We start from the raw sequence: 12,701 nt of genomic DNA on the forward strand, positions 1-12,701 counted from the left end.
ACCAACCCCCAAACAACCCATTTCATTGGATGGGTAGTATAAATACAAAGAGGGGAGAGAGAATGACCCATCTTCTTCCAAATCCAGCAGCTGCATGTCGTTCTTCCCTTCCCCTTTCACAACAGAAACGTGAATCAGACCAGTAGAGATTACTTTGTGAACTTGTGAGGGAGAGATGAGACCTTGAGAGAGGAGTGGGCAGCTGCATAGAGGAGAGGAAAAAGAGAGCTGGAAAACGTGAGAGGAAGAAGAAGGAGGAGAACCAGCAGCTGAATAGTGTCAAACCTTCCTCAAACTTAGTTAAATTCAGAAGGTATGGGTCATGAAACTCTCTTCCTCTCCCCCGTAAGATCAAAAACGAAAATGAAGAAGAAAAACCCTAAGAAAAGAATTGATCTAAGACCTAAGCCAGCTGTGAAGGAAGCTGAAATTAACCAAGAGAACAAGCAAACAAAAGTGAAATAAAGTCAATTTCAGAACATCTAACAAATCATGGTAGAGGGCTGGCTTTAACTAGGGGGTAATTAATGTGTTCTGCTGTGATGTTGTTGCTGGACTTAATGTGTTCTGCTGTGATGATTGTTGCTGGAATTAATGTGTTCTGCTGTGATGTTTGTTGCTGGAATTAATGTGTTCTCCTGTGATGATTGTGCTGAAATTGATGCTGCCGATTTGTGTGTTGCGCAGCGAAATTCTGTTTCGCTGCCGCAACTGAACCTGCTGCAGCGAATTAATATTCGCTGCCGATTTGTGTGTTGCGCAGCGAAATTCTGTTTCGCTGACGCAACTGAACCTCCTGCAGCGATTTGATATTCGCTGCCGATTTGTGTGTTGCGCAGCGAAATTCTGTTTCGCTGCCGCAACTGAACCTGCTGCAGCGAATTAATATTCGCTGCCGATTTGTGTGTTGCGCAGCGAAATTCTGTTTCGCTGCCGCAACTGAACCTGCTGCAGCGAATTAATATTCGCTGCCGATTTGTGTGTTGCGCAGCGAAATTCTGTTTCGCTGACGCAACTGAACCTCCTGCAGCGATTTGATATTCGCTGCCGATTTGTGTGTTGCGCAGCGAAATTCTGTTTCGCTGACGCAACTGAACCTGCTGCAGCGATTTGATATTCGCTGCCGATTTGTGTGTTGCGCAGCGAAATTCTGTTTCGCTGCCGCAGCTGAACCTCCTGCAGCGAAGTGATATTCGCTGCCGAGTTGTGCGTTGTGCAGCGAAACTGTGGCGCCAACAGCGGTGCAGTTCTCGCTGCCAAACTGGCAGCCTGCGGCGAACCAGTTCTCGCTGCCGAATTGGGCAGCTCGCAGCGAACCAGTTCTCGCTGTCGATTCCTACAATAAGCCTCCTAGGCAGGAATGACTTAAATGCTAATAACAATTTCATGATATGATGGTGTAAAATAGGGAACACTTGAATGTGAACATATGAACTATTGAAATAAGTGTGATGATGAATGTGATTCAAAAATAAAATAAATACAACTGTGCTGATTTGTGACCATTGATGTCTTAGGTGGTGCGGTCGGGATTGGACCATCATCAAGACAGGAACGACCCACAGGTGGAGCAGGTAGGTGACTTGCACCTTTCTTTTTCATACGTTGAATCTTGGAATATTTTAACTTGAGTACTACCATATTGTTAGAACTGATATTAAATTGTCGAACGCTTAATTGTTGATAAAAGAGTGATTAGCTTCGGCTAATGGCATCCGAATGGATGGCCGGGACAAAAGACTGATTAGCTTCGGCTAATGGCATCCAAACGGATGGCCGGGACAAAGAATGATTAGCTTTGGCTAATGGCGTCCGAATGGATGGCCGGGATGAAGGACTGATTAGCTTCGGCTAATGGCATCCAAACGGATGGCCGGGACAAAGAGTGATTAGCTTCGGCTAATGGCATCCGAATGGATGGTCGGGACAAAGAATGATTAGCTTTGGCTAATGGCGTCCGAATGGATGGCCGGGTTAAAAAGGGATGATTCCGCTGCCGATTGTGGATCGGCAGCGATGCAGTCTTCGCTGCCGATACAGACATCGGCAGCGACCCAGTTTCGCTGCCGATTCCTTGATCGGCAGCGATGTAGTTTCGGCTGCCGATTTTAGGATGGGCAGCGACGCAGCTATCGCTATGGAATCCGGATGGATAGCCGGGACAAATAAACGACTAGTTTCGGCGAATGGCATTTGAAAACTTGTGTATCTATATGTACTACTAATTGTTACATCAAATACATGAAGAAATTATAAATGTTAATGCTTATTTAATTGCTAGGCCGTTAGTTACCATTATTATTATTAAGTATTTGTTTTCTCTTAAATGTTTTGTACTGCTGCAGGGACGTCACACCAACAAGATGTCTAGGATACCCGATACACGGGAACCTACTTTTGCAAGGAATTAAGTAGATGCATTCTAAATCACAATGTATTTTGTAGGGATCAATGTACTGAATGTATAACTTTTATTAGATCCTTTTTGTTTAAAAATTGTGATGGCTATTAGAAGTATAAGAGTGCAAACTCATGTCCATGTATATATATTTTTAATATGAACTTCAAATCATGCAACCTTAATATTATGTGTTTGTGTAAGATTCGCTTTTGAATGAACTGTTGATTGTATGGATTGTATTTTGATGATGTGAGGATTCAAGTTCTTTGATTATCGGCACCATGAGGGGGATAATATATATATAAAAAAAAATTACTATTGTTTTGGGCTTAGAAAGCCGGGTTGTTACAGAATCACCAGAATCATAATGAATTAGGAAAGTACTAAACTGTGGTCAAGAAAGAAAAGGTTAATGAATGGCAACGGCCTGTGCTACTCTAAAGCAGATTCGATCAGAATTAGTAAGACAAGTCACTGATTGTTATTCATGTTGGATACAGACACTAAACTGTAATCCAACTGATACAAGCGTTATTTCAAGGGAACCTACTGGAATAGAATCCAGTCAATTGGTGAGTCTGTTACGTAAGAGGATGAGGGGGATAATAGTGAGAATAATATGGGCAATGGCAATGGTCATTCATCATGCATTCATTATGTTTTTCAATGTCTTTCTCTGTTACAGTTGTGCCATATATATACACAGCATTCTTTCTAGATTACTGACTATAACTAATTCCTTTTATTCTGGCCTGAGAGCACACACAAGTCGTGTGCTTGAATTCAGTTAATTGGAACGGTGTCAATTAATGAAACGGAGCGTTTAACAATGACTGTAACGACTTTAACGACTTTTTAACAATTTAAATCTACCCGCCTTCCCTTGGCTTAAGTTGTGCATGTAACAGGTATTCCCTCTTCGAAAACGACCTTGTCCTCAAGGGAGAACTCTGGGAAACGATATTTAATGTCATCAGCAAACTCCCATGTGGCGTCAGATGGGGTGAGACCCTTCCAGTGGAGCAGAATTTGTGTGGTGGCCTGGTTACCTCTCTTCACCATTCTGCGGTCCAGAATTGCCTGTGGAATGATCATGGGAACTGAAGGAGTAATAGGCAAAGTTGACTGCACGATCTTATTCCCTATGTGTTTCTTCAACTGTGACACATGAAAAATTGGGTGGATGGAAGCAGTAGGTGGTAACAACAACTTGTAGGCCACAGAACCAATCTTCTTTAAAATCGAAAAAGGGTCATAGAATTTTGCAGCTAATTTCTGAGAACTTCTGCGTGCCATGGATTTCTGACGATAGGGCTGTAGTTTGAGGTAGACTAAGTCCCCTGGGTTAAACTGTCTGTCGCTGCGTTTGCGGTTGGCAATTTGCATCATTCGATGCTGAGCCTTGAGTAAGTTGTCTCTGATTTGGCCAAGCATTTCTTCCCTCTGTGTGAGTAATTGATCAACAGCCTCCACTGTGGAATCTTTAGGAAAATAGGGAATGTGCAGAGGAGGAGGAAACCCGTATAATATCTCGTAGGGAGTAGACTTAGTAGCTGTGTGGTAATTGGTGTTGTACCACCATTCAGCAAGAGGCACCCACTTAGACCATTGATGAGGACTGCCACCAGACATGCAGCGTAAGTAATACTCTAAGCACCTGTTCACCACTTCTGTTTGGCCATTAGATTGTGGGTGGTAAGCTGTAGAATGATGTAGGTTTACTCCCTGATGTTGGAATAATTGCTGCCAGAAATGACTTAAGAAAACTGGATCTCTGTCATTGACAATGGTAGCTGGGAGGCCATGCAGCTTATAGACGTTGTCCATGAAAACTCTGGCCACCGAAGAGGCTGAATATGGATGAATAAGGGCCATAAAATGTGCATATTTGCTGAATCTGTCCACAACCACCAGAATGACTTCCTTACCTTCTGATTTAGGTAGGCCCTCAATGAAATCCATGCTGATATCAGTAAATGGAGCAAGAGGAACAGGTTGAGGTTGCAGTAGCCCTGGGGTTAGCACATTCTCGTGTTTGTTTTGTTGACAGATACTACATTCCCTCACAAATTGCCTAATATGTTTCTGCTGCTTCTTCCAGTAGAACAGACTGCCTACCTTTTGAGCTGTAACCACCACGCCTGAGTGACCCCCTGCAGCTGTGTCATGGTATAGGGCTATCAGCTTGTTATGTAGTGCAGGATTGTGGCCTACCACAATTTTACCCTTTCGGTTCAAATGGTTGTTGACCCATGTATAGTGAGGATGGGAACGAGGGTCATGCAACAAATCACATATAATGTGCCTAAGACTATCATCAGATGCCCAAGTCATTCTGATTTCGTCCATGAGAGGAGTGGAAATGGAAGTCATGATCATAGTGCTTAATTGTCCACTAGGAATCCTTGATAAAGCGTCTGCGGCCACATTATCTTTTCCTTTGCGATACTCAATCTCATAATCAAAACCCAGTAATTTAGTAAGCTAGAGGTGTTGAGAAGGATATGTTACCTTTTGATCCAGCAAATGCTTAAGGCTAATGTGATCAGTCCTTATGCGAAAATGTCTCCCCCAAAGGTAATGTTTCCACTTAGCCACTGCCTGTAGAATTGCAAACATCTCCCTCTCATAAGCAGAAAAAGCTTGTTGCCTATGACCAAGAGCTTTGCTGAGGAAAGTTATAGGATGTCCTTCCTGCATTAGCACAGCCCCCACACCTGTGCCTGAAGCGTCAGTTTCAATGACAAACAACTTGGTCATGTCAGGTAAGGCCAATACCGGAGGATTTGTCATGGCTTGTTTTAATTTGTCGAAAGCAACCGTAGCCTCTTCATTCCACTTGTAAGAATCCTTCTTGAGGAGCCGAGTTAAAGGTTTACAGATGGCCCCATAACCTTTGACAAACCTTATATAATAACCTGTGAGTCCTAGAAAACCTCTCAGTTGTTTGATGTTTCTAGGAAATGGCTAATTGACAATAGCTTGGATCTTGAGTGGATCGGTGGCCACCCCAGACTTGGTGATCACGTGGCCCAGATACTCCACTTGAGAGCTGCCCAAAACACACTTACTTCTCTTAGCAAGGAGACTCCGACTTCTGAGTATCTCAAATACGATTTGCAGCTGTTCCACATGCTTTTCCAAAGTAGGGCTGTACACCAAGATGTCGTCAAAGAAGACTAGAATAAATTTTCGTAAATGTCTTCTGAAGATGTCGTTCATCAAGCTCTGAAAGGTGGCTGGTGCATTGGTTAAGCCGAATTGCATGATCAAAAACTCATAATGGCCATTATGGGTTCTGAAAGCTGTCTTGCGTATGTCGCCAGCAAGCATCCTTATTTGGTGATAACCAGCCCGTAGATCAACCTTAAAGAATACAGTAGCCCTGCCCAGTTCTTCCAACAGTTCTTCGACAATCGGAATAGGGAACTTGTCTTTGATTGTCATTTTATTAAGAGCCCTGTAATCCACACACAACCGCCAAGTATCATCTTTCTTCTTTACCAAAACTACTGGTGAAGCAAAAGGGCTGGTGTTGTGTTGTATAATGCCAAAATCCAGCATTTCTGTTACTATTTTCTCCACTATATCCTTTTGTAAGCCAGTGTGACGATAAGGCCGGAGGTTGATTGGTTGTGATCCTTCCTTGAGAGGAATAGCATGGTCATGTGCTCTAAGAGGAGGAAGTCCTGTTGGCTTCTTAAAAATGTCCTGGTAAGAATGTAACAATTCATCTATAGTTGCATTATTTCCAAGACTGGGTTGCAGGGTCGTTGTCATTGAGCTGATGAAATGGTCACTGTCTTCTATGACTCTGAGGCTGCAGAGATTAACCTCCACGAGCTTATTTGGATTGTTAATCAAGCTATTGAATTGTTCAAAACCAATCGTCTGGAGCTTAACTGGAGTGTCTCCTTGCAGCAATATGTCTTGCCCTTGCCATATAAAAGACATCCATAAATCATTGTAATTGGATAGAATGTTACCCAATGTAGCCAACCATTGTACTCCCAGCACCATATCACAATTGTTGAGCTCCACCACAAACACATCTGTAAAGAACTTGACTCCTTGCATTTTCCAAAGAAAATTCTTGCACACATGAGTACAAGTCATCTGACCACCAATGGCTGCTTCCACTGCTAAGGGCCGAATTGGAGTGAGAGTGCAGCTCAGTTTCTTTGCCACCTGAGTGTTGATAAAATTGTGTGTGCTTCCTGAGTCGATCATGATAAAGAGTGGAGACTTTTCAACCTTACTAGTCACTCTTAGAGTCTGAAAACCTGAAGTACCCTCTAAGGCATTGATGGATATTTGGGGTGTGAAGTTGTCAGGGTCCATCTCACTGCCTTGCTGGACCTCTTCTTCTGCAACATCCTCGTCGTCCAAAATACATAAGGAGTACACCCTTTTATTTCTGCATCGATGGTCGGGTATGAATTTCTCATCACACCAGAAACACAATCCCTTCGCTCTCTTTTCATCCAGCTCCTTATTTCTAAGGGTCTTTGTAGGTCTGTCAGGTGTGCTTGAAGACTTCTAATGGTAGGGAATCGATTTTGCAGTGTGGTTGTTGTGGTATAGAGTTGTTTTAATGTTGTTTGGGGCAATAAAAGGCTTCGGTGGGTTGATACCAGTAGTTTGGTAGGTGTTCTTTGAGTAAGAAGGATGGGGTTACCTATGACTGATTGTGTTTTCTTGTAGCCTAGCTAGGTTGTAAGCTTGGTATAAGGTTTTGGGTTCAAACATTTTAACCATGTTCTTAATCTCAACCTCTAACCCTCCAAGGAAAAAGACCAGAGCCTGTCTCTCTGTCATCTTTGCCCTATTCCATAAAATATCAAATTCTTGTATATAAGTTTCTAAATCAGCCTTTTGCTTGAGATCTTTTAGTTCCTCTAGAGGGTCTTTTTGGCCGCCAAAACGACAACACAATGCTTCAATATATTCACTCCATTGGACATCAGGACGATGCCTAACAAAATTCTGATGCCAATACAAGGCTCTGTCATCCATGTAATAGGAAGCTTGTTTGAGTTTTTCAGAATCATTCATTTCTGTGATTTCAAAGTACTAGTTACACCTGAATAACCATTGATAGACATTGTCTCCATTGAAACTAGGAAAATCACGTCTAGGCCTGTGTACCTGTCAGGAATGTTGATCTGCTTCTCTGGTCCAGTTGTTCCTGGTGGCTCCATTGGAGCAACCTGGCTGCTCATGGTTAGCAATTGGTTCACCTCTTCCCAAGCTCAGCTTTTGCAGAAAAGAGCTTTGCTGGAATGTTAAGCCGCTGATCAAGTCTTTGATCTCCCCAAACTTAACCTCATGGCTCTCCATTTTCTGGCCATACACTTCCAATAACTTGGTTACTTGCTCATATTTGGCTGCATGCTCCTTGTTGGCAGACTGAAGTGACTCCTCCAAGCGCCTGAGATCCTGTGTTCTGGTGTCTGGAGGCATGGCTGGTGTCCAAGGTTCGCAAGCTCTGATACCAGTTGATACAAGCGTTATTTCAAGGGAACCTACTGGAATAGAATCCAGTCTATTGGTGAGTCTGTTATGTAAGAGGATGAGGGGGATAACAGTGAGAATAATGTGGGCAATGGCAATGGTCATTCATCATGCATTCATTATGTTTTTCAATGCATTTCTCTATTACAGCTGTGCCATATATATACACAGCATTCTTTCTAGATTATTGACTATAACTAATTCCTTTTATTCTGGCCTGAGAGCACACACAAGTCGTGTGCTTGAATTCAGTTAATTAGAACAGTGTCAATTAATGAAACGGAGCGTTTAACAATGACTGTAACGACTTTAACGACTTTTTAACAATTTAAATCTACCCGCCTTCCCTTGGCTTAAGTTGTGCATGTAACACCAACAAATTCAGATTGTTCTGTCGAATATAAATACATTCAGTATCAATAAGACACGAAACTAATACTCTAAGATTTCCTAAAAAGCAATTTTAAACATAAATACAAAAGGCAAATACAACTACTATCAATACAAGGAAAAACCATGAATATCAAAAACAGGTAGCAAAACATAAAACCCAAATTAAAAAAAAAGGTGCAAAAAAAAATGTACCTGCAAGTAAAGTCTCAGGGGTCTTTGTTGAAGAAACTCGACACCTAGCAATATCTTGCCGGCAACAAACCATTCTCCTGGAACCATAATCCCTGTTACAACTCTTAGAAACTGACTTTGCATAATTCCTCACCGAATACCTATCTATTGAATCACTGAGGAGCAGCCACAAGCCACCAAATGAAGTTTAGCCCTTCCAAAATCAAGATTACGGCAAGTCATTTACATCATTCTCAATAGCAACACCCCAAGAAAGCAAAAAAGAAACAATCTTTTGCTATCCACTTAAAATACCCAGATAGAAAATATTGCTCAATTTGCCATATAACTAACAGCCTTGAGAAACAAATAGAGTATTCGGCAGGTTGAAAGTGTTTTTTTTTAAAAAAAAAATTGATTTAAATTAATTTTTTGTTTTAATGTTTTTAAATTAGTTTGATGTTTTATATGAATTTTAAAAAATAAAAAAATATATTATTTTAATATATTTTTAAATAAAAATAATTTGAAAAACAAAATAATTGGAGTGTTAAAAATTTAGAGTAGAGATTATTTTTTAAAATATTTTTTATTTAAAAATACATTAAAATATATTAAAAAAATCCTTCAAAATAACTCATGAAAACCAAAACTATCATTTTGATTACTAAACAACCGTTAAGTTTCTTTATCTTTCTTTATTTTTGTTATGATTTTTTTTATTCTTTAAATTTAAAAATTAAAATATAAATAAAATAAAGTTTTAGATAAAAGTTAAAAATATTAAAACTGAACGGTTGTGGGTTGGGCCGAAACCAAGGGAGGTTTGCTGAAGGTGTTTCAGAGGCAACAAAGAGTCAAGTCTCATTCCTTCCATTTGGATGGGGTCCTCGAATATGCGTTGGACAGAACTTTGCTTTGATTGAAGCAAAAATGGCTTTGGCAATGGTTTTACAGCGCTACTCTTTTGAGCTCTCTCCGTCGTATATTCATGCTCCTCGCACAGTCATAACTCTTCAGCCACAGCACGGTGCTCCAATGATATTACGTAAACTCTAAAATGTTCATATGTGACGGGTAAGAGTTATCCCAGGGTATAAAGGAGGTTGGATCTCCCAATAAACCAAACCAAAAACAAAGCCTGTAGTATATAATATTATGTTCAAATGCTATCATGTCCAATGACATATTTGTCATATTAATCACAACATTATAGTACCGTGGGTTGTTTTACTGTAATCATAGTAGATTACTATAATAAAATTACATATTTGCTTTTGAGTGGAAAAAAAAAAAGTCCTGAGATGGGGTGTTTTGATCTTTTCTATTAGCCCATTCATCATTAAAAAAAAAATTAGGATGTAGAATTTATTTTTTTTGCATGATAAAAAGATTTTCTTACTTTTGAAGTCAACAAAACTTAAAGTGATTGACAAAAAAAATTTAATTTTTATAAAAAAGTTTCTTTATCCTGGGAGATTAAAAAATTGTTGGGCTATTGGACAATAGGTTTTTTTTTTTCATTATTCATATGTAGTAAAAGTATATTTTTGACCCTAGATAAGACAAAAAATCAAGTTTGTATTTAGGGGTATTTGTATACTTTTGCACGTGCTTTTAGGTAATTACCAAGATCATAAGAGTTTTTTAGTATTTTTAAGTTGAGTTTTTAATTTTTTTAATCAGAAAAGTTGTTGGTGTGTGGTAAGCACGCCAACAAGTAGATGACGTCTGCGTCGTTCTAATGTGATCTAGTTGCCTCATTTAAAACTTGATCTGACTTCAAAAGTAACTTTAAGTTGTCATCGTTTTAACCTTTGCGCAATCCAATCAGGTATAAATGAGAAACAATGGATTGTCATATGAGAAAATCGTTTTTTTTTTTAAGATTTATGGGGCGAAACGAAAAGATAACACCATATTGAATTAACCTCGATCAATCTAGGTAACACCTACAACATGCGTTGACAGGGTCATGACATGACCACAACAAACTAATATAGTTTGGTTATTTGTGTCTTTAATTTCCCTTCCTTTATTTTCTTGCAGGTTGGGCCTTTATTGGGCTCTGATGTGATAAAATTTGGAACCAATTGAAGAGTTATAAAAGACTTAAAAATCAAATCAAAAATATTTAAGAAGTTATAAAAGAATCAAGGATCAAATTAAAAAAAAATGATAAGAGACCGAATAAAAATAAAAAAAGATGTGTGCAACGCACATGTCAATATGGAAAGAAGTTTGTCATGTTTAGACTATATGTGTAACTTTCTTTAAGCTATGATGATGGATGTCCTTGGTTGGAATTGCCTCGGTAGCATCTCTCTTCCATGGCATCGACGGCGTAGTCATGATGTGGTGCTGATAATCTCTTTTTCTTTTTGTGTTTCTTTTCCCATGTTTCTTCTTTTCTCAACCCCTTAATTCTTGGGCATGGCCTGGAAGAGAGAGAAAAAAAAAACCACAATTTTAATTTACAATAACTTATTTAACTTCTTAGAACAAAGCATAATCATGCTTTCAATGTCAAACCATGTGATCATCAGGGAAAAAATGAAAATACCATCTAACTTATAAATGGCCGCTCTTCATGCTGAGATTCTAATTACTATTCATTTATTTATTTATTTATTTTATCTACTCCAACCAACAATTTGTTTATTCTCATGAATTAATTAATTTAATGACTACAACCGTAAAGAATCCAAACAAAAGGAATATTAGTTCCAAACACTAGCAAACAAGATATGGAGATGGCCATTCACAATTGACATTTCTGCCACACAAACAGTAAAAAAATATCATTGAAACTTGAAACTTGCTCGGAAAGAAATGTTTGAAGGCAATAATATTTAATTGGTCTCTCTGCGCACATCACCTGCCCAAAGTCTTCGCCTTATCTCTCGCTCTCTCATCCATTTCTGGATTTATTTCTTCGTGTAAAAATGACAGTAACAGTCTCTTCAATTCTAGTCTCCATTGTTTATGTTGCAGTGCTAAGATGGGCATGGAGACTTTTGAACTGGGTTTGGTTTCGGCCGAAGAAGGTCGAGAGGTGCTTGAGACAACAAGGTTTTGCAGGCAAGCCTTACAGGCTTTTGTTCGGAGACTGGAAAGAAAGTTCAGATATGTTGAAAGAAGCAAGGACCAAACCCATTGGTTTATCAGACGCTCTTCTACCTCGTGTCATGCCCTTCCTCCATCAACTGGTCAAGGATTATGGTATTCAACACGCAACCCTTTATTATCTCTCTCGTAGAAAAGATGCTTTTTCTTGCTAGTTAAATATTTCTCCGATTTATTAAGAAATTCCTTTTGTCTTCTATAAGGCGGCAATGATTGAGAAATTTTATTTATGTCGAACAACTTTTGTTCACCGTTTCTCAGTAAAACTCTGTCATCATCGGTTTATTTTAATTGATAAAATATTATTTCTTACGAATACAAAAACAAATTAATTTTCCATTGGTATCATTGGGAATCAGAATGCCCAATGTGCTGACCCAATGTTTCAGCCCATTTTCTTAATTATAGTTTTAGAGAGTTATAATATTTTTAAAATAGACCAAGTGGGTGTTAATTTTCAATATTCATGGTATGCGTATTTGATCTCTTGGTAGTGTTGGTTTCCTGCTGGACAGAACAGTACTAGTTACTAATAGTTGAAAACATTGGTTTCAAAAGTAGTTGAGCCAGAGTTTTTTAAACGAGGATGTAAATTATTAATAAATACTATATTATATAGATATAAATTATTAATAAATATTATATTATATAGATATGTATTAAAAATTAATTCAAAACATATATAATAATTTATATCAAGTAAAATTAATTTAAAAATACTTTAAAATAAAAAAAAACCTTACATTATAATTGTTTTCTTCAAGTTTTTATATTTTAAAGTCGCTTCATAATAACTTCATTATCAATCTTATCGAAAATATCTTTCTCAACGTATACAATCAAACTGTCATTCATCCACTTATCTCCCGTCCTATTCCGCAATCGAAAGTTACATAATAATTCTAAATTTTCCATAAAAAATTCATAGCAAAATACACATCAACTTATCAAAATCAAAATCCATTTCAATTCAAATCAATTAAGTATGTTGATTAAATTATTTCTAAACATTTAATTGAGGAACAATGTCTAGTGTCTGTGTAAGAGGAATAATGCTTAAAAAATATGTTTTCTACTTGATATTTTACTTATAACC

The 12,701-nt window shown here is 38.5% G+C and overlaps 1 protein-coding gene across 2 annotated transcripts in view; it reads left to right on the top strand.

Annotated features, from left to right (window-relative positions):
• Window positions 1-12,701, top strand: part of LOC18103316 (cytochrome P450 72A397) — a 138,832-nt gene that overhangs the window by 122,504 nt on the left and 3,627 nt on the right. The window contains exon 1 of one of the 2 annotated variants that reach the window (XM_006377631.3): window positions 11,316-11,701. The exons of the other annotated variant lie outside the window; for it this stretch is intronic. Within the exon in view, the coding sequence (XP_006377693.3) occupies window positions 11,425-11,701 (277 nt within the window). The 5' untranslated portion in view covers window positions 11,316-11,424. Of the gene's footprint in view, window positions 1-11,315; window positions 11,702-12,701 lie in introns of those variants that run through there. 2 annotated transcript variants of the gene reach the window in all.

The sequence above is a fragment of the Populus trichocarpa genome, chromosome 11 (genome assembly GCF_000002775.5).
Source record: "Populus trichocarpa isolate Nisqually-1 chromosome 11, P.trichocarpa_v4.1, whole genome shotgun sequence".
NCBI lineage: Eukaryota > Viridiplantae > Streptophyta > Magnoliopsida > Malpighiales > Salicaceae > Populus > Populus trichocarpa.